We start from the raw sequence: 22,904 nt of genomic DNA, 5'->3' as shown, positions 1-22,904 counted from the left end.
TTTTTTTTTGGCATTCCAATACACTTATACATATTAACTGCGGAAATTATGAACTTCACCTGGTTGAAAAGGATTCCCAAGAGAGCAAGATCAGCAGCCATATTTATATCAGCATCATCAAAAATCACCAGGGGTGATTTGCCTCCTAGTTCAAGTGAAACTTGTTTCAAATTGCTCTTTGTTGTAGCCTGCATTATTTCAAGAACAAGCGTCAACATTACAAATCACATGGCGTTCAAGTATTGTCATTGAATTTCGTAACAATTTTTCACATAAAGGATTCAAATTTGAACGAAAGAAAGAGAATTTACTTTGTCAATGTCCATATGATGGCTGATGGCAGCACCAGCAGTCTTCCCAAAATCGGATTATGACATTGAACACTGCGTCAGGAACACCAATCTTCATAACAATTTACATGAGAGAGTCAACAATGGCGAGCCACATTGGCAATAAACACGAACAAACGCATGCAAAGAATGACTTAGCTTACCAACTTAGCCAAATGAACACAGTATAATGCAGATAGAGGTGTTTGCTCAGCAGGTTTGGTGACCATGGTGCAACCGACAGCTAAGAGTTTATTTTTTGTTGTTAAGGTTTTAATGGGTCGGGTCCAAAATGCTAGGTCTACTCATTAGCTATAGCTAGTGCCATGCCGATTTTGAGACCAAAACCCAAATCCTTGGCACTGACATTAGACTGGCATCAGCAAGTCTTTTTAATTATTTTTTGCGTCAGGCGCATGCTCTCCACACGACCAACTAAAAGAGTGGCGTGATCAATTATGTTGCTTGGGGCCCGCCACAACGGTTACTTAGCAGATGGCCAAACCTCATACATCAATTTTCGATTCTTCTTTAATCCAATGGTTTTTATTATTTTTCGTAACAATAACTTTTGAAAATCTAAAAATTTAAGAAAAAAATCAGAAAAATAAGAAAAAAAAAATCAAATAAAAGAAATTTTCCACGGTTTGTAAACTTTTTCTATAAATACTAATTCATCTTCCTTTTCCCACACCAAAACTCTATATATTCTTTCATTTTCTACATTCTTATTTCCTTTTTTACATTCCTATTTTGTTTGTGCTTTAAAAAAAAGGAAAACTAATGAAAAGGGCTTGAAAACTTTGAGTTTTAATGATAAGGACAAAATAAAGGGTAAAGTGAATAGTACCAGGATTGACTTTTTAGTATAAAAATGTGGTTTTTCGTTAAAGTGAACAGTACCAGGTGCTTTTCGTTAAAGTGAACAGTACCAGGTGCTTTTCGTTAAAGTTCCCTTAAAAAAATGACATCTCCTGTTGAAGGTAGAGTCAAAGCTGGAACCGCGTGATCGACCGCCGAAGAAGTTTTCTTGTGTGAGCATTGGGTTGCCGTTACCCATTGACATGAAGAGAGCAACCAAAATCTACTCAAAAATCTAAATAAGATTTTTGATAGACATGGACATGTGACATAATATCATAAGTCACCTATTCTTAATTATTTCATCCGTTCAACATTCATTGTAAATGAACTGAGGGAGGAATCGGCCTATTGGCAGCAAAGGCCACAATTTTTTGTGTGTGTCAAGCGCACGTTCCGGACAATGATACAGACGGTGGGCCTCTCGTTGCAGGCGCACTAAAGGGGTGCGGGATATGGCCACGTGACGCATCTTCGGCCGTTGGATTTCCAACGGTAAAAAATATTTGAAATTCAAACCAACGGCTAGTGACGGAGCACAATTTGGACTGTTCGATTTTTATATCAACGATCCAAATTTTTCGGCCGAAAAAATATAAAAAAAATAGATAAAATGTCATAAATTAATGATTTTTTTATAAATAAATAAAATGTCAGAAATTAAAAATAAAATAATAATTTTTTTATATTTTATAATAGGGTAAAAAACTGTTTACTATCCTCATGTTTCATAGTTTTCAACATTTAGTACATCAAGTTTTTTTCGTCTCAGAGTCATACTTAAAGTGTAAATTTTAGGATAGTCTCATATATCTGTTAGTCAAATTGTTAAGTCTCCCGTTAACTGTGACGTGGCGTCCATGTGGACAGTGACTGGGCGCACGTGTCACCCACATGGAAATTAAAAATAAATTATTTATAAAATAAATAAATAAATAAAATAAAAAATTATATATATATTAAAAAAAAAACCTTCATCTTCCCCAGATTCAGAGGAAGAAGAAGAAGAAGAAGAAAAATGAGAAGGAAGAAGAAGGAAGAAGGAGAAGAAGGGGAAGGAAGAAGGAGAAGAAGAAGAAGAAGAAGGAGAATAAGGGGAAGGAGGAAAAAGAAAGAAAAAAAAACCGAATCTGCAACCCATATTCGGAAGAAGAAGAAAAAAAAAACCTTCATCTTCCCCAGATTCAGAGGAAGGAAGAATAAGGAAGAAGGAGAAGAAGGGGAAGGAAGAAGGAGAAGAAGAAGAAGAAGGAGAATAAGGGGAAGGAAGAAAAAGAAAGAAAAAAAAACCGAATCTGCAACCCATATTCGAAAGAAGAAGAAGAAGAAGAAGAAGAAGAAGAAGAAGAAGAAGAAGAAGAAGAAGAAGAAGAAGAAGAAGAAGAAGAAGAAGAAAAGAAAAAAAACCGAATCTGCAACCCAGATTCAGAGGAAGAAGAAGAAGGAGAAGAAGGGGAAGGAAGGAGGAAGAAGAAGAAGAAGGAGGAAGAAGGAAAAAAAAAACCGAATCTGCAACCCAGAAGAAGAAAAAAAAAAGGAAGAATGAGGAAGGAGAAGGAAGAAGGAGGAAGAAAAAAAAAAAAAAACCGAATCTGCAACCCAGATTCGGAGGAAGAAGAAGAAGAAGAAAAAAAAAAAGGAACCCAATTCGTCCCCCTTTTCCCCCTGCAACCCAAAAGAAGAAGAAGAAGAAGAAAAAAAAAAAAACCAAACCCCAGAAGAAAAAGAAGAAGGAGGAAGAAGATGAAAGGAAAAAAAACAAAAAAACAAAACATGGATGACACATGGCGCCCAGTCATTGTCCACATGGGTGCCACGTCACAATTAACGGTAGATTTAACAGTTTGACTAACAGATGTATGAGACTGTCCCAAAATTTACACTTTAGGTATGACTCTGGGACGAAAAAAACTTGATGTACTAAATGTTGAAAATCACGAAACATGAGGGTAGTAAACAGTCTTTTACCCTTTATAATAATAAATAATAATATTTTAATAAAATAGACTAGACTATTTAGTTTTAGGGGTGAAGATGTATTTAGCCAATTACTAGTCATTTGAGTGGATTCAATGGACTTTAGGCCAACTCATTTTTTAGGAGTGGAGTTGCTCTTAAGGGCGAAGGTTTTTTTTAGTTACTATTACACCACACCGCCACATAGTTTGATCAATTATTGTAAGATCCCACATCGTCCAGGGGAGTAGATCATTTAAGCCTTATATGTATATTTTCATGTCTACTTAGCACGAGGCTTTTTGGGAGCTCACTGGCTTCGGGTTCCATTGGAACTTCGAAGTTAAGCGAGTTTGCATAAGAGCAATTCCATAATGGGTGACCCACTGAGAAGTTCTCGTGTGAGTTCTCAGAAACAAAACTGTGAGGGCGTGGTCGGGGCCCAAAGCAGACAATAACGTGTTACAGCGGAGTCGAGCCCGGGATATGGTGGGGGCTCAGGGCGGGATGTGATAATTTGGTATCAGAGGCAATCCCTAGTCGGAAGTATGCCGACGAGGACGTCGGGCCCCTAAGAGGGTAGATTGTAAGATCTTACATAGCCCAAGGGAGTGGATCCTCTAAGCATTTTATGTATATTCTCATCTCTACCTAGCACAATGCCTTTTGGGAGCTCAGGTTTCATTGGAACTTCGAAGTTAAGTGAGTTTACGCGAGAGCAATCCCATGATGGGTCACCTGTTGGGAAGTTCTCATGTGAGTTCCCCGAAACAAAACCATGAGAGCATGGTCAGGGCCCAAAGCGGACAATATCGTGCTACGACAGAGTCGAGCCCGGGATATGGTGAGGGCCTGGGCGGGGATGTGATAATTCATCGCCTATGGGAGTGGATCCTGTAAGCCATATATATATATATATATATATATATATTCTCATCTTTACCTAGCACGAGGTCTTTTGGGAGCTCATTGAATTCGGGTTCCGTCGGAACTCCGAAGTTAAGCGAGTTCGTGAGAGGGCAATCCCATGATGGGTGACTCACTGGAAAGTTCTCGTGTGAGTTTTCAAAAACAAAACCGTGAGGGCATTGTTGGGGCCCAAAGCTGACAATATCATGCTTTGACGGAGTCGAGCCAGGGATGTGGTTGGGGCCCAGGCCAGGATGTGACAATTTGGTATCAGAGCCAATCTTTGGGCGGAAGTATGTTGACTAGGACGTTGGGCCCCTAAAGGGGGTAGATTGTAAGATCCCACATCGCCCAAGGGAGTGGATCCTCTAAACCTTATATGTATATTCTCATCTTTACCTAGCATGAAGCCTTTTGGGTGCTCACTAGCTTCGGGTTCCATCGGAACTTCGAAGTTAAGCGAGTTCGCGTGAGAGCAATCCCATGATAGGTGACCCGCTGAGAAGTTTTCGTGTGAGTTCTCAGAAACAAAACCGTGAAGGCGTGCTCGGGGCCCAAAGCAGACAATATCGTGTTACGGCGGAGTCAAGCTCGTGATGTGGTGGTGGCCCGGGCCGAGATGTGACAATTATTTTATATTGTAATATTTGAATTTATTTATACTAATACTATACTTTATATTCATGGTATGTTAACTTTGTTATCCACTAATATTATAACATATAAATTAATAACATCACTTAATTGTGTGACTGTCACACTAAAGAACTTTCTCAATCTAAAGTTTGTTTAGCTGTTGTAGAACCTAGTTGGGAACCTGTTTAATGACTAATTCTAGAACCAACTAGCTAGTCTGGAATAAATCCCAATCTTTATATTATTTTTTTAATTTACAAAAAATCGCATTTACATACTATTTTTAGTTTTGAGAGATGTAAATGTTCGTGGGACTGATGTGTGTGACAATGGATAAATTTTTAGTTGTGACAGGAATACAGATGGTACACCACGTGTTTTTTTGTAAGTGGTGGAAACTTTTAATTTTTAAGTTATTAACATTTTAACATACATATCCCACCATTTATATAGGAACATGTGATGTACCATCTCGTGTGACGGTCACATTGAAAAATCCCTTGTGACAATGAACTCACTTCCTCGGTCGCAGCTATTCTTAGAGACAACATAATTTGGGTTGCTTCCAACCCAATTTTACAAATCAAAGCTGCTACTGGTAGTATTAATACCATATATACTCCTACTTTGCGAGAAATTTTTTAGTATGTCAGGAACACCGTCGAACACACTAACTGTTCTAATACAATTAGTTATAATTTTTCTTTTTACGTTTTCTATCAATTGTATTATTACACATAACTTACCGTGCACCAGACAAACTGAAAGATCTCTCCTACTCTACTATATATATCTGATTGGTTATTATGTAGTGGTAGTCAGCCATTTCCCAAACAACACATCCAAAGACGACGACGTTGTTTTGTTTTTGCATAAATGGATAATTGTTTGTTTTTGTCAAATATATAGATATATTGTTGGCTTTTGGCTTGTTTGTGAGTTATGGAGGCCAGCTAAGCAAGGTTGATGCATTTTATCCCTTTGCAAAAAAAGTGATTTAACTTTTTAGTTAATTTTAACGTTTTCTTAAGGGTAAATCTTTGTTGGGTTTGTTTTTAGTAGCTACAGTATTGTCTAATTTTTTATTTTAATTTAATTAGTCCTAAAACTTGTTACATCAAAACCAAATTATTGAGAATAAGTGGATCATACGCATAGCATTATCTTTATTTTGAGATCCCCGACTTTGTGAACCAGACAGATTGGATGGCTAGCAAAGAGGGAGCCTCTACTTTGTCATCTTATTTTGAGAGGCCAAGATTCGATCTACTTGTGCAAATCACATACTGCGTTAGTTTCTTCAGCTAGTCACTGATTGAATCAAATAGTAATATCTTGGGACATTTTGGATGCGGTCCCTAGCTATCAATATTCTTTGATTGAAACCTTGTTAGTTTTTAGTTTTTGATTGAGGTCCCTGACATTAATATAATAATGTAAGTTACTATATTTTTAAATTAAAAATTAAAAATTGAAATTTGTAATTGTTTATATTAATGAGATTTTAAATAAAACCCATAATTTATGGGATTAAAAATAATAAAATATAAATTATACTCTCTATTATATTGTGTGTGTGTGCATATATGTATGGGTACATTAACCAAAATTAACAAAAAAAGGTATTGTACCAAAACATGGATACATTCTCAAATCAACGAAAAAGAATGTACCCATATAATTTTAAACATGGATTAAAAAATTTGAATGGATTTTATATTAAAAAAAGGGTACATTTTACATATAACAAATTGATATATTTGAGAATGGGTACATTTAAGATTTAAAAAATTGAAAAATTATATGAATGGGTACATTTAAGATTAAAAAATTGAGAATCTTTTTATATATATATAAAAAACTAATAGGTACAAACTTTTTTTAATTTAACTTTTTTATTATTTTAGAAATGTTTGAATTGAAAATTAATTAGAAGTTTAATAGAGGTGTGAGTATTAAACCCTAAATTAATTACTAATTTTTATATTAAAAATTATATAATAAACATGTAAATTCATTATCACATTAATGATATGAACTTGAATCAAAATTTGAGAACTAATAAGGTCTTAGTCAATGAACAGTAAGAATTAGGGACTGGATACTAATTTTCCCTAGTATTGTTAATTGTTTGGACTACGTTAAGTAAGGTGTTAGGTTTTGTTAGCGACAGTAGCCCATATGCCAGTAGCGATTGTCTAAAAAATATGTGGGTCGAAGTCTAATTAATTAGTTCGAACAAACTATGTGTGAAATTAATTAAAAAGAAATAAAAAAGTGGACTATATAAATAGCAGTACCATATTCCTTAAAAAATATACAAAGATACTTTCAATTTTTCCCACCCCTTTTTTTGGGTGGTATAAAGAATGTAGAGAGATTTATTTGATCTTCTCTGTACTACTAAAGGAAAGAAGAGATGGTTTATGGCGTGTATGGGGTATCCTAAGCTTTAGATGGCACCATTTGTTAATTAAGGAACTTATTCCATGTTTGCCATCACCAATGGGAAGCATTCCTACCTTGGCAAAAGTTTTGAGGCTAGGGAACTCTTTCCAGGGCTATTGCTGGTCTTGGGTCCCAAGATCAACCAATTTGGCGGCGGACAGGTTAGTATCGTGTAGTACTACGGAGATGTGTAATGTCACTTGGGTCAATCGACCTCCATCTTCGTTGATTTTTGTTTTAAATAAGGATGGATTGCCTTGTACCCCTTAATCTTTTATGGCAGGGGAGGGGGTGATGCTCAAACTCGGTTCTAGCATCTTCACTCTTTAACTCCCTTTGCTGCTTGATTTTTTTGTTGGTCTGCTATTGCTTGGCTTGGTGTAGGCTTCCTTTACTGTTGTGGCATCTTTGCCCTAGAAGTGTTATTCCAGTTTCCCAAAAAAAAAGTGGGATTCAACAAAAGATTGAAATTGACAATCAATCAGTGGCATCCATTTTGAAGCGCTTAAAATCCACAAAATTATAATTTTCATTCTTTTTTTTCCTTATACAAGCAATATTAAGAAGAAGATTCGAACACAATACATCAAGTATAAAGGTAAATACTATTAATCAGTTCAGGTAAAACTTATTTTACATTGCAGATTGGTTAATTAAACCAGTTAGCTAAGATAGTGTGCTTTTTTCTTGTACCGAATTCGAATCTTCCCCAGAAATGACTTTTAGATAATAGATGAAGGTACCTCCATAGATGAAAAGGAAGATTGGCCCCTCGTGAGAGAATCATATACATGGTGGTGGAACAAGATGGACAGTAATATCATATACAGATTTCTTTAAATTAGGTACAGTACCCTAGTGGGTGGGGAATACATTCAGAAACAGGCAAGTGCTCTTTTCTTAAACTAGTGTTTTATAAAGAGATGGAAGAGAGGGAGTGGGGTAGATGACACAATGTAGGGTTACGGAGTCTTCTCTACCAGTTCATAATTGTCCTTTTTTTGAGATATAGAACCGAGAACATAATCAAATGCATGTGGCTTTTGGTATAAATTGTTCAAAAAACAGTGGCCATGCACTTGAACAAACCAAGCCAACTTAGTCAAGTGGTAAAAAAGAACAATAATTTCTTACTGATTTGGGGGGAGAGAGCTTTTTTACTAGTGCTGCATGTCTTGATTAGGGTTTGTGGTCAACGATCTTTTTAAACTCATTTGTTTTTTTTTTTTTTTTTTGGAAAGCAACTCATTTGTTTGACTCCCTTTTTGGCTCCAAAGAGGACCATGACGTTGATGGGAAGCTCTCCTTCATTTGTTAATTCGACATGATTCTGCTAATCAGGGAAGGTGGAGTAAATGGTGGGAAAGGGTTTGGAGAGAGGTGATTAAAAACTTATAGTTGTGTTAGGGATAGTCGTTTATGTGTGTTTGTCAACCATTGATGAAAATGACTGGATTGTAGGTGAAAAATAGTAGAAACGAAGTGATTAAAAGTTCAAATTGTATTAAGTTTACAATCCTACGTCCATGTATAATTGTCCATTGATAAAAGTGAGTTCGACAATTTCAGATCAACGACAAACATGAACTGGGTATGGAGCCAAAGAAAGATATATAATATAGGAGATGACCTAACTATATGGAACATAGATACCATACCTCTGTGTCTTAGGTGCAAGCAAGTAGTTGTGTGATCTTAATTCATCAGTGAAGCTTATTGTAGCGTACTGGTCTGCATGTTTCAATCACGAGGGAGATAAGTGCGCGCCTGTCAGTGGACATGAAGGGGCCACGGACGACAGGTCGTATTAGGATCCCTACTTGATAGAAACACTTCCATTTATCTTTCATCATTGCCATGCAATATATTTCCTTTATTTTTTCATTAGAGAAATTCAAGAGCCATGCATTGCATATTAACGGTTAGAACGATGAATTCAAGCACAAAACTTCGACTGCAGAGTTATAATTGTTTGAGATCTACTTCTTTATTAGCTATAAATATAATGTATTTTTGCTCACCATTATTAAGTGATCGTAATGCTTACTATCTTAATTATTATTAAGATATGATTTAAGTAAAAACTGAGAATTCATCAGTGCCTTAGAGTACTCATAGGGATAAAATGTAAACAATGGTAGTACCGTAGTGCTATGCTTGAAGTGATAATGTACCATAGTTAAGCTTTCTTTTGTAACATACTATTATGAAAAAATAACCTATAACTCGAAGAGATTAATGTACTAGTCTAACAATGTTGAGGATAAATTTTTTAGTCTATCTATCAAAGTGTTATAATACAAGTGGTTAGATACTTAAAAATTTTTTTCAACCACTTATATTATAATACCTGATATATTAGACCGTGTTCTCAGCACATTAAAAAAGAAATCTCTTGATGTTTAGTTAATTGCTTTGTCAAGTTGTAAACACCTTTATTAGGTGCTACTCCATTCTTAATAATCTTTTATGTTTGAACGCAAATGATAACCGTTGGATCAGCCTTAGAGAATCTCAAGATTGATAATCATGAAAGCAACAGGCATTTAGTCCAAAGAAACATTTGAACATCAAGTCAACGTGCAATCCGGGGGTCCACATTACACGTGCAGCCATGAACGTCGTGTAAAATATGCTGTAGCAGTGGCCATTCTGGTGCAGTGCAGGCACAGGTAAACCAGTGTTTGGTAACCCGACCAGGACCGTTGATTCTTCATCAGCTGGCATTATCTCAGCAGATATGCGGACCCATAAATATAGAAAAAGAAAAAGCAGCTTTTGCTTTTAAAAGTTGGTGCTTTTGATTGTTTATCTGGAGGGATGTCTGTTGAATGAGGAGACAGAAACCAGCATGGTAAGTATCAACCGATCTCATCTATATGATCTTTGCACAATCAAACTTTGTGAGGAGTGAGATTTTCTTGTTAGAAGAATTTCACATTTCTAATTTATTGACGGAAGTTTTATATGCATCCGTTAATATCAGTCGACATGTGTGAGCAACCGGTTTTAATATTGTGAATAATTTGGTAACTGTTTGATTAACGGATTCACATTTTCATGATGAAGTTTGGCATCATAAAAATCTATTAAATATGTTTTTATTGAATTTTTATTGGTTTGGATTCAAGTATTGTCACATATAACTTACAAATTTGATCGTTTATTGATAAAAACTAAAAAGCCAACATTTGATTTGATGTTAGTCTTTTTCACAATAAACAATTTGGTTTCATTTTGATAGAATTGAAAACTTAAAAACTAAAAATAATCAGTTGAAGAATGATATCCACTAAATTTAGAAGTTTGGAATTTCTTCACTGTACGCTCGAATTTCTTCTAGTATAATTCATTGGAAAAATATGAGATCGAATTTGAGAATCAATAAATGGCCAACTTAATGGAATGTTTGATTCCCAGGAAGCCACTTTGGAAGCTCAGCAGATCATCAGAGCCAAGTGCTATACAGATTTTCCCTCTCTCTCGCTCTCTCTCCCTCTCTCTCTCTCAAAGCTGACCATAGTGAGTGTTATTTTTTGATTAAGGTGTCTTAACTATAACTTTTACAGTGCTTAACAGGTAATAATTCACTTGCTTTACATATTATAATCAAGGAATATCTAATAAATATATAAATATCTAATAAATATATAAAAATGCATGTAGCTTTTCTTTAACCCAATACATGGTTGAAGGAATTTTCTTTTGCAATCATCTTTTGCAATTATCTAGTGAGCGAGTTGCTTTTACATTTTATATACTCCTTCTCTCACTCCTCTCTCTCTCCCCTTTACTTTTTTTCTTTACTGAGCCAGTGGCAGCAGGCCAGGCATGCTTCTTCTCCTTTAAGTGCTTTTTCAAGCCAAACAAAACCCTGCTTCTTTCTTGGCTCTTGGGCCTGTCAGTAGGCTCTGAGTAAGTGAGTGAGTGCAATTCTCTGGTTTTTCCTCTGAGACAAAATCATCATACACCTTGCAAACAAAACAAAAGCTTGAAACTTTCAAGTTTTTTGGATAGAAAGCTAAAAACCCAACTTCGAGATTTTGGTTTTGTGCAAGTTTTCACACTGCTTTTTCCAGCTCCATTTTTGCTTCTTCCTATTGGGTTTTGGTTGTTTTTGGAGATTCAAATCAATGGAAATTAGGACGGAAGGTAAAGCTTTGTGCTTTGTGGCATTTTTCTGCTTTTGGACTTCTGCAACTGGTTTGCTTTCTCCAAAGGGTGTTAACTATGAAGGTAACCAAAGACATAACGATATTTTAAACTACTTTAGTCTACGGGGTCGTAGTCTTAATTATGTTTGCTTAGCCATATTGAGAAACCATGACACAGAGTAGTCTCTTATTATTTTCAAACAATTTTTTGCAGTGCAAGCATTGGTGAGCATTAGAGAAGCTCTCAAGGATCCTCGCGGCGTTCTTCGAAATTGGGATGGAACTTCTGTTGATCCCTGCATCTGGAACATGGTTACTTGTTCTCTTGATGGCTTAGTCATTGGCCTGTAAGTAGTATTGCTCAAAAAGCACCAAAAATACTAAGTGAATAGGGAAATTTGAAAAATGCACCATGCAATATTTTTTTAATAAAAAAAGAATAAAAATTTAAGCTGTAGAAATTGTTTTTTGTGCAGGGGAACTCCAAGCCAGAATTTATCAGGCACTTTGTCACCAAGCATTGGAAACTTGACAAATCTCCAGCTTGTGTGAGTATTAAGTGACCAATAATTATTGAAGTAATACAAAATGTTAATCATGTTTTACTAATTAAATGAGGTGTTTTGCAGTACATTTCAGGATAATCATATAACAGGATCGATCCCCGCCGAGCTCGGGAGGCTCCAAAAGCTTCAAACACTTGATCTCTCCAGCAACTTGTTCAATGGAGAAATTCCCAGCACTCTATCACACCTGAAAAGCCTACAATACCTGTGAGTTGACCTCAGAATTGATTATTTTTCCAAAATTCAAATTATTGTCACGAAATGGTTATCAAACGTGTCTCAAAAACGAAACATGAGTCACATAGTTTGGAATTTGTGTTGCAAGCAGGCGGCTAAACAATAACACTCTCTCTGGGGCAATTCCTTCATCATTTGCTAATATGACCCAGCTGGCATTTCTGTAATTCTCTCCCAAGTTTATACTTTTGATATTTTCTACTAATCCTGTTGAAATATGATCTGAATAAGGTTTCTTTGGATTTTCTGTAATCGTTTAGGGACATGTCTTATAATAATTTGAGTGGTCCGGTCCCAAGGTTTCCTGCTAAAACATTCAAGTGAGTTATTTCAATGTTGCTTTTTTTTCCTCCTTCCAAGTTTTTGGTTTTTGAAAAGTTGAAAACAGAAGATATAAAGCTAAAACTCATGTAATTAGTTTCTGGATTGACAGCGTTGTGGGAAACCCTCTGATATGTGCCACCGGAAAGGAGCAAGACTGCTCCGGCACGACACGACCGCCGCTATCTTTGCCCTCGAATAATTCAACAAGTAATCATATATACTTACTGCTTGTTTCTGTCAGTTTAGGGTACTTCTAGGCTTCCGTTAATTGGCGTTTTAGTTTTTGGATGTGAAATGGTTTATCATGAACATTTCCTCAGAAGTTCTTAGCTGTTATTTAATCCTAATTTTTTATATGGGGTGCATTCAACAATTTGTGAGGTGCCAAAATTAATGTTTTTGAATTTCAAAATCTGCTTTGTTCATGTTGTTCTCCTGCAAATTATTATCTTCATGATTCAACAACTTCGTGCAAATGACTTTTTTGACCAAATAAAATAAAATTTTTGAATTTCAAAATCTACTTTTTTCATGTTGTTCTCTTATCTTCGTGATTCAAAAGCTTTCTGTAGAAACCATAATTTGTTTTTCTTAACGTGTCTAGATTCTCAAGCCGCCGAGAGACCTAGGAGCCACAAAATCGCCTTAGCGTTTGCCTCGAGCCTTGGCTGCATCTGCCTTCTAATTCTTGGTTTTGGTTTCCTTCTTTGGTGGAGGCAGAAACACAACAAGCAAATATTCTTAGATGTTACCGGTTAGTATATAAAGGCAACTGATTTAATCAGATAAAGTGAAACAAGCTGTCTTTACTGACACGAATTATAAATTTCAGAACAACACCACGAAGAAGTTTGCCTTGGAAACCTGAGGTCGTTTCACTTCAGAGAACTTCAAGCAGCAACACACAACTTCAGCAGCAAAAACTTGGTTGGTAAGGGTGGTTTCGGGAATGTCTACAAAGGATATCTCCGAGATGGTACAGTAATAGCAGTCAAAAGGCTCAAGGACACGAATGCCATAGGTGGGGAAATCCAATTTCAGACCGAACTTGAGATGATCAGCCTCGCTGTGCACAGGAACCTCCTCCGGCTTTATGGTTTTTGCATGACAGCCAAAGAGAGGCTTTTGGTTTATCCTTACATGTCTAACGGAAGTGTTGCTTCACGTCTCAAAGGTAACAAACCTTTCCTCCATTCTGAAATTATTACGCTGTCATACCTGATTGAGTTTAAATTAAGATTAACATTCATAATTTACTTCCAATATCACAGCCAAGCCACCCCTGGATTGGAGTACAAGGAAAAGGATTGCATTGGGAGCTGGAAGGGGACTATTGTACTTGCATGAGCAGTGTGACCCCAAGATCATTCACCGTGATGTGAAGGCTGCGAATATTCTGCTAGATGATTACTGCGAGGCTGTTGTTGGAGATTTTGGGTTGGCAAAGCTGTTGGATCACCATGATTCACACATTACAACCGCTGTTAGGGGCACCGTGGGGCACATTGCCCCGGAGTACCTCTCAACAGGCCAGTCCTCTGAGAAGACTGATGTTTTCGGGTTTGGTATCCTCATACTCGAACTAATATCTGGACAAAGAGCTCTTGAGTTTGGGAAAGCAGCAAACCAGAAAGGGGCAATACTTGACTGGGTGAGCCAAGCAAAGATGTTTTCCCTGCATTTTTTCACCAAAATAAATGATTCCATATGTTACCTATCTCAAAATTTTTCCTCCAGGTGAAGAAAATCCAACAGGAAAAGAAGTTTGATGTGCTGGTTGGCAAGGAACTGAAAAATGACTATGATCCAATAGAGGTCGAAGAAATGATTCAAGTAGCTCTCTTGTGCACTCAAAATCTTCCTAGCCAGAGACCAAAGATGTCTGAAGTGGTTCGAATGCTTGAAGGAGATGGACTTGCGGAGAAATGGGAGGCTTCTCAGAGAGCTGAATCTAATAGGTGCAGAGCCAATGAGTTTTCCTCCTCGGAACGGTACTCTGATCTTACCGATGACTCTTCATTGCTTGCACAAGCAATGGAGCTGTCTGGACCAAGATAATACTACTCTCTAAGTATATAGAGAAATTATAGGTCAAGTTGATAGTAAAGAATCAAGAATATGAGTGAGTGTTGGGGTTGGTTTGTATATTAGCATCATAATATTTTGTCATATTGAACCTCCAAAGAGTTGTGTAAGTTGGAGAAAAACTCTTGTGTAACAAAAGACACTATATGACAAGCATTTATTGGACGAGTGATGTCACTAATTCTATGTCTTGGTTGCAGGAGAGAATCTCTTGTTAAATTCCTGACTATACAGAAATTTGATATGAGAAAGTGACATGTAGATTGGTTGAGTGTTAAATGCCTTTTTCCATTCGTCTTGAGTGAAATAGATATAAAGAGAAGTTCCAACTAGGGACCTTGAGATTGTAAGAATAATGTTACTGGGATTGAATTTTGATTGTTTTTCTTGATTTCTTGAGAATACAAGGATGATGTTGTGTGTTCTGTTTTCTTGGAACTCTTATTGTGTTTGTTGGTGAACTGGAACTTTCATTGGGGACTTTCATGTATATTCAATTGCTGAAAAGACCAAAGAGACCATATCATGTCTTCGACATTAACGCCTCTCTCAACCTAGTGGATGGACGAATTAGTCATTTTAAAAGCACTTTTCAAATGAGCACATAAATGATAAGGCATTTGTTTTGGTAGCCATGCTGGCTTGGTGAAGCTCTCTCTGATCTTGATTGCCTGTTACTTTGGCGCCTTGTTTGTACACTATCATTTGCCTTTTGTCTGGTATCAATTTTATTCTTCTGACCAACCAAAATTGCAGACGTGAACAATCATGGAGTAATTATATTTAACAAATTAGCCGATCTCCTTTGTTCCCCACCAAATAATAATTTTTAGGGTCAGAAGATAGCTAGAAACAAAAGTGGCATCTTGAATGTGTCACAATCATTTACCAAAAGTATCCAATGAATCAAATTATAAATAAGGAGCAGGGAAATTTCACTTGGGGAGGGAATGATCAGTAGGTTCAGAGGCATAGCAAAAGAGAAAAACAGTAACGAAATGATTTGGTTTGGAGATCCGGTGATCACTCTTTTGAGCTTTCTGTGTTTATTCATTCTCTTAGCTCTCATCAAGATCTTTCAAACTATGGTAGACTCCAAATCGCATTCCAAATTCGCTCGCTTTGCAGGGAATCAAAGGCGTCCTTCTTACAGGCTTGTCCACGGAAGCACCAAAGAAATCGTGAGCATGAAAAGCGAAGCAATGGGAAGGCCCTTGAATTTATCACATGACATACAGTCCACAGTTCAACCTCATATTCACTCCTGGACCAAGATATATGGTGATAAACTCTTGCCTAGTTTAGTTTATAATTAACCGTAGTTTGAAAGAAATAATTTGGCAATTTCTTTTTTCTACGACAGGGAGGAGCTTTCTGCAGTGGTATGGTACCCAAGCTCAACTAGTTATTGGGGGACCTGAGTTGTGGAAAGAGATACTAAATAACAAAGAGCGAGCTTATCCGAAAAGGGAGCCTCCACCTTATGTAAAGAAACTATTGGGAGATGGCCTTGCATCAACTGAAGGTGAAAAATGGGGGAAACTGCGAAAGCTCGCCAACCATGCCTTCCATGGAGATATCTTAAGAGTAAGTTATGCAGACTTACAGTTATTGGTAATTCTTGCAAACAGTACTAAGAAAAAGCATAAATTCAAAGCGAATTATATAATTTTGCAATATGGTGTTGTTTTTACTAGAGTATGATTCCGACGATGACAACTACAATGCTATAAAGGTGGAAAGATCATGAAGGAAAAGAAATCAAAGTGTTTGAGGAATTTAGGTTGTTGACTTCAGAAGTCGTTTCGAGGACAGCATTTGGTAGCAGCTACTTAGAAGGGAAGAATGTTTTCGAGATGTTGATGAAGTTATTTTTCTTTATATTTAAATAATTTCAAACTCAGGTTTCCTGGCATCAGGTATTTTCCTTCTAACTAAATTCAGCATTTAGGAAGATTATGTATCCTTCTCGAGTTTAATGTTTCATTTTATATTGCAGCAAGTTTTTTAAAACCAGCAATGAGGTCGAATCAAAGAAGATCGAGAAAGGAATACGAGATAGCATATTAGAAATTGTTAAGAAAAGAGAAGAGAAGGCAACGAGTGGAGGAGAAGACGGCTTTGGGAGTGATTTTCTTGGATTACTTGTAAAGGCTCGCCATGATGCCAATGACAAGCAAAGGATTTCGGTTGACTATTTGGTTGATGAATGCAAGACATTTTATTTTGCTGGACAAGAAACCACTAATACTTTGCTGGCTTGGACTGTCTTTCTTCTGGCTTTCCATACGGATTGGCAGTTTGAACTTTGAAGCACACAAAAGGAGGTTCTGCAATTATTTGGCAAACAAACTCCAAATGCCGATGGACTTGCCAAACTGAAAACAGTAAGAAGTCACACAATTTTATTGCTTGTCTAAGTGACAAAAATGTTCAGTTGTTTGTTTTGGGAGTATGAATCTGTTGACCCTAAAAACTACCAAGCCTACGTGGCGCACAGGCCGAGTAATTTACGAGCTAACTACGTCCTTCTATGAATGTGGGGCGTGCCAACTCGTCGGCCGATGAGTAAAATTTGTTGATGTTACGTTGGGTGCGCTGCTGACTTTTGAATCTTGCGACTGCGGCCGAGGAAGGAACACTTTCGGCCTTCAGGTTCTAGAGCCTGAAGACAAAGCTGCTAGTTCTGCGAAGTTCAATATCAAATTCGGCTTTCAATGTGCCGAATGTAATAACTTGTAACACCTCACTTCGCCGAGACTTGGATAGATAACCAACCGTCCTTGCCGCAGTGCTGTTGATGCCAACGGAAGATGCTACGAGATTGGATGATTCTACAGCGACAGAGCTATCTATGCTGACTGAAGATATCACCGGTTGCTTTCACAGTACTGTTGATGCCAACGGAAGATGTGTCAGCGAAAAGAGAAAATAAAAAATCTCAAAGTTGTTGAGAGAGTTTGTGTAGGACAGTTGTGTGTTGAATTGGAGGTTCTTTTGAATGGTTCACGACCTCTTGTATTTATAGTAGCTGTATATCTGCTGCGACATCCAGGCTAAAATAATATTCCTCAGAATATTATCTTTAATATCCCACGGATTGCTTTTCAATTCTATCTCTTGCATGCAATCTCTTTTGAGCAATTAGTCTTTGATTTGATAATGTCTGACAACATCATCATCACCCTAAAAAGACCTAGCCACCCTAGGCTTCTTAAATGTCACCATTATCCAATACTTTTATCTTGGCATTCCCCCATACTTTTAGACTAGGTGCATGCAACGAATGTGATGTCAATCTTCTGAAGATACACCCAAGCCGTTCTAATCCGCTGCACTGCTAACAACACCAAATTAATCCGGACTGTTCCGCTTGCTTGGAGGTATAATTTGCATCTTATCTTATCACATTCAAGAATATGTCAAGATAACTCACAAAAGATAATTTTTACGGTAAAAATCATAATATTATCTTTTAAAATTATCTTTACTATTCCATTCGACGATCTAGAACCATGCTTACCCAACGGCCTCGATTACTTGGGCCGATGGTGTAAAATCGGGTCCAAACATTGCCCCCTAGTTTCCTTGAGCTTCGGCCCAAAAGCCGAATGGTTAAGGAAATTAGCGCAGTCGAAGAAATATATGGTTGAGGAATCCACTCCATAGCTTAACACGTCTAGAAAGAAACCTCGACGAGCTGGCCGAGAAAAACCAAAACGGGGTCGAAGTCTTGAAGCCCTGCTCAAATATATATGCATGGCAAGCCGAATGACCCCATGGACGATAGCACTAGCACTCGGCAATAATGCCTCACCGAGCTCGGCATGTGTGTTATATACTAATAACTAATAAAAGTGACTGAACCTTCTCAAGAAGGGCTTGTCTTGAACATCAACAAATGCAGGCCGAGAAACACCAAGGGCGAGGTGTAAAATAAGTTCTATTCGGCCAATCTTTTTTTTTTATATTATTTACTCGACTTCAGCGACCTTTTACTTTTCTCAACCTCAGCGACCTCGACTTAATATATTGTTTCAAGTTGCCACCTTATTTTAAGCCATATATATATATATATATATATATATATATATATATATATATATGCATATTAAACCTGATAGCATGTAGCCTGACTGCTCGATGTGATGCCGATGTATATATATTAATCCCATGTCAGCAATGCACATAATCTCAACCGCAATTACGGCCGAATTCTTTCCTACTTTTCTTGACTTTGGCCTAACCTAGACTTCGGCCAAAATGTTTTGTCTCGGCCCCCATGACTGTTTTTCTTTTTAAGCCGAGTGGTTGAGAAAATAAATTCTTATTCGTGACACCTCGGCCTATTGAGAAAACTGGTAGCTCGACCAATCAAAGTCAGCAATGCCAATTATACCATCTTCTTAAGCATCGGCTGAATAGCCGAATGGTGAAGAAAATAAATTTTTTTTTTTTTTACTCTCGACAGAAAACACACAATGAAATACATGTTGCAATATCACATCTTCTTAGCAAATTTGTATTACTTCCTCGGCCAACTAATATATATATATATATATATATATATATATATATATTTGGATTGCCGCAATGTTGTTGCCCCCTTATTTTCTTATGCATCGGCTTAATTAGCCAGATGATTAAGAAAATAATTTATTTTATTTATTTTAATTTTTTTTTCTAAATGGAAATAAAAGTAGCCGAACCATAGTCAAGAGGAGGCCAACGATGCTTTATTCCAAACCGAGATCTTGTAATAACAAAATTTTGAAATTGATTTTGCTCTAGGCCGAATAAAGAATCACCTCCAAATACTTTTGACTTGGCGAAATATTTTTAATCATCGGCTGCCGAATGTATTGAACAATTACTACGCCCCCTGGGCATAATAATTTCACCAATTTCAGCTTTTAACTTAAACAATTTAACCGAATGAGATTTCTCCATATCGGCTTTATAACCAATAATCATATCAATTGGCGTGGTTTTTCCAGCTAGGCCTATGTCTCGGCCTTGTTCGTCATTGGAGCACTCCTTTAACGAATCATTTTCTAAGTCGATTTGTGGCTCAGAAACTTGAACTTTTGCTTCTAGGCCTACCACACTTTCAGTCTCGACCGAAAAAATAGGTGGTCTTTGTTCTTCGGCCAAATTAACAATTTTCTTAGGCCGCCGCAGTGTTGTTGCCCCCTTATTTTCTTATGCATCGGCTTAATTAGCCAGATGATTAACAAAATAATTTATTCTTTTTTTTTACTTTTTTTTCTAAATGGAAATAAAAGTAGCCGAACCATAGTCAGGAGGAGGCCAACGATGCTTTATTCCAAACCAAGATCTTGTAATAACAAAATTTTGAAATTGATTTTGCTCTAGGCCGAATAAAGAATCACCTCCAAATACTTTTGACTTGGCGAAATATTTTTTATCATCGGCTGCCGAATGTATTGAACAATTACTACGCCCCCTGGGCATAATAATTTCACCAATTTCAGCTTTTAACTCAAACAATTTAACCGAATGAGATTTATCCATATCGGCTTTATCGCCAATAATCATATCAATTGGCGTGGTTTTTCCGGCTAGGCCTATGTCTCGGCCTTGTTCGTCATTGGAGCACTCCTCTGAGGAATCATTTTCTAAGTCGATTTGTGGCTCAGAAACTTGAACTTTTGCTTCTAGGCCTACCACACTTTCAGTCTCGACTGAAAAAATAGGTGGCCTTTGTTCTTCGGCCAAATTAACAATTTTCTTAGGCCGAATATTGGTTGTGACCGGAGTGGAAATTTCCCCCCCCCGGTCTCTTGCCTTTTAGAAATTCTTCTCAATCTCTCGAGAAGTTGTTTTTGCTTCTTTAATAGGCGATGACACTCATCCCATGAAGCCTGGCCGAGATAGATCATGTGAACTTCGTAGTTTTAGCACTGTATCCCACTGGGCATGCCAAAATGTTGACCCTAAAAACTACCAAGCCTACGTGGCGTGCAGGCCGAGTAATCTACGAGCTAACTACATCATTCGGTGAATGCGGGGCGTGCCAACTCGTCGGCCAAGCTCGGCCGAGGAGTAAAATTTGTTGATGTTACGTTGGGTGCGCTGCTGACTTCTGAATCTCGGGATTGCGGTCGAGGAAGGAACACTCTCGGCCTTCGGGTTCTAGAGCCTGAAGACAAGGCTGCTAGTTCTGTGAAGTTCAATATCAAATTCGGCTTTCAATGTGCCGAATGTAATAACTTGTACCACCTCACTTCGCCGAGAAGGCTAATGAGATGACCCCGACCAATAAGGATTCAAAAATCTTTCTCGACCGAGACTTGGATAGATAACCAACCGTCATTGCCGCAGTGCTGTTGATGCCAACGAAAGATGCTACGAGATCGGTTGATTCTACGACGACATAGCTATCTATGCCGACTGAAGATATCATCGGTTGCTTTCACAGTGCTGTTGATGCCAACGGAAGATGTGTCAGCGAAAAGAGAAAATAAAAAATCTCAAAGTTGTTGAGAGAGTTTGCGCATGGCAGTTGTGTGTTGAATTGGAGGTCATTTTGAATGGTGCACGACCTCTTGTATTTATAATAACTGTATATCTGCTGCGACATCCAGGCTAAAATAATATTCCTCAGAATATTATTTTTAATATCCCACGGATTGCTTTTCAATTCTATCTCTTGCGTGCAATCTCTTCTGAGCAATTAGTCTTTGATTTGATAATGTCTGACAACATCATCATCACCCTAAAAAGACCTAGCCACCCTAGGCTTCTTAAATGTCACCATTATCCAAACTTTTATCTTGGCATTCCCCCGTACTTTTAGACTAGGTGCATGCAACGAATGTGATGTCAATCTTCTGAAGATACACTCAAGCCGTTCTAATCCGCTGCACTGCTAACAACTCCAAATTAATCCGGACTGTTCCGCTTGCTTGGAGGTATAATTTGCATCTTATCTTATCACATTCAAGAATATGTCAAGATAACTCACAAAAGATAATTTTTACGGTAAAAATCATAATATTATCCTTTAAAATTATCTTTACTATTCCATTCGACGATCTAGAACCATGCGTACCCAACGACCTCGATTACTTGGGCCGATGGTATAAAATCAGGTCCAAACAGAATCTTACATCGAGAAAAAAGTGACTTTTCATGCATTTATAAGTAATTAAGCTACTCCTCATAATGCCAATTGGTTTTATGGTGAAACCTCAACTTTATTCATAGTACCAGAGCAAGTTGTCCCATGTGTAAAGCCCAGCAGCCACACATGTTCCACGTCATCCGATTTGTATTGCCTATGTTAGGTTTAAAAATTCGTCACACGTGAGAATGCGTGTTGAGAGTGAGAATGTAATTAGACTACTTTTCATATTACCAATTGGTTTTATGGTGAAATTTCAACTTTCTTCAGCTTGGAGTCCTGATTTAATTTGTTGACTAACTTTCGTTTTCATTTTGATGCATGCAGATGAGTATGATCATCAATGAGTCTCTAAGGTTATATCCTCCTCTTGTTTCGATTGCAAGGAAAGTTGGAAGGGAAGTTAGACTCGGAAATCTCATTGTTCCGGCCAATGTTTAACTGTTCATCCCAAGTCTCGCAATTCACCATGAGCCTCAACTCTGGGGACAAGACGCGCACCTTTTCAAACCGGAGCGGTTCTCTGAAGGGATTGCCAAAGCCACTGAGAACAACATAGCTGCATTCTTACCCTTCGGATTGGGACCGCGAAATTGTGTGGGAATGGACTATGCAACCACGGAAGCAAAGATTGCTTTGTCGATGATTCTACAGCGCTACTCCTTCACCCTTTCCCCGGGTTATGTCCACTCACCCGTGCAGTATATTACAGTTCGACCACAACACGGAGTTCAAGTAATTCTTCACTCATTGTGAACTGTAAACACCAGGATTATCGACAATGTTCGCACTTGGTGCGCAGAAAAGATTTCCCCAGAAATAAATTTCTTCAAATGTGGCATATCTTATTGAGGGCGCACATAATTCTTTTTGTTTTTGGTAAACGGGCGCACATAAATCTTTGGCCGTCAAATCGTGGATAAAAATGTAAGAGAATGGTAGGTAATAAAATTTGTATTAGAAAAAGTCAATCCCAAAAAAAAAAAAAAAAAAGGATGCACATGTTTGAAGAAATGTATCTGTCAATCTCAACGAACACTACTGATATGATAGAGACTTAGCATGTATACATTGAATACATTGAAATTAAAATTGACTTTATTGATTGTTGCTCTCAATCATACATCTTCCATTTCTTGTTTTGTGTAGTCACTTGGTTATCTATTATAAACTATGGAATAATTAAATGAAAGTCTACCTAAAATATTTCTTCACTTATGATAAATATGTCTTCATCATACCAACATTATAA

The 22,904-nt window shown here is 37.3% G+C and overlaps 1 protein-coding gene, 1 long non-coding RNA gene and 1 pseudogene across 3 annotated transcripts; 2 read left to right on the top strand and 1 right to left on the bottom strand.

The window, feature by feature from the left end:
- Positions 1 to 7,047: 7,047 nt before the first annotated feature.
- On the top strand, positions 7,048 to 14,686 carry LOC126608751 (protein NSP-INTERACTING KINASE 2-like). Of its 2 annotated transcripts, XM_050276755.1 has the most exons (13): positions 7,048 to 7,300; positions 9,642 to 9,993; positions 10,560 to 10,661; positions 11,508 to 11,640; positions 11,770 to 11,841; positions 11,923 to 12,066; positions 12,188 to 12,259; positions 12,357 to 12,416; positions 12,530 to 12,627; positions 13,025 to 13,174; positions 13,253 to 13,594; positions 13,692 to 14,071; positions 14,158 to 14,686. In XM_050276755.1, coding segments are annotated over exons 3-13 (1,773 nt in total). In that variant the 5' UTR covers positions 7,048 to 7,300; positions 9,642 to 9,993; positions 10,560 to 10,660; the 3' UTR covers positions 14,479 to 14,686. The 2 variants fall into 2 exon arrangements, with proteins under 2 accessions (XP_050132712.1, XP_050132711.1); XM_050276754.1 differs by lacking the exons at positions 7,048 to 7,300; positions 9,642 to 9,993; positions 10,560 to 10,661 and adding an exon at positions 10,956 to 11,375.
- A 389-nt stretch (positions 14,687 to 15,075) lies between these two features.
- LOC126608758 (cytochrome P450 CYP749A22-like) lies at positions 15,076 to 22,588 on the top strand (annotated as a pseudogene).
- LOC126608759 (uncharacterized) lies at positions 16,894 to 21,133 on the bottom strand. The gene is made up of 2 exons (XR_007617953.1): positions 21,072 to 21,133; positions 16,894 to 17,518 (listed from the first exon to the last, which is right to left on the bottom strand). It is a non-coding gene; the product is annotated as an uncharacterized LOC126608759 (long non-coding RNA).
- Positions 22,589 to 22,904: the final 316 nt, after the last annotated feature.

The sequence above is a fragment of the Malus sylvestris genome, chromosome 16 (assembly GCF_916048215.2).
Source record: "Malus sylvestris chromosome 16, drMalSylv7.2, whole genome shotgun sequence".
NCBI classification, from domain to species: Eukaryota; Viridiplantae; Streptophyta; class Magnoliopsida; order Rosales; family Rosaceae; genus Malus; species Malus sylvestris.
Note: the sequence above shows the minus strand (reverse complement) of the source record. Positions and strands in the feature narration are given on the sequence as shown.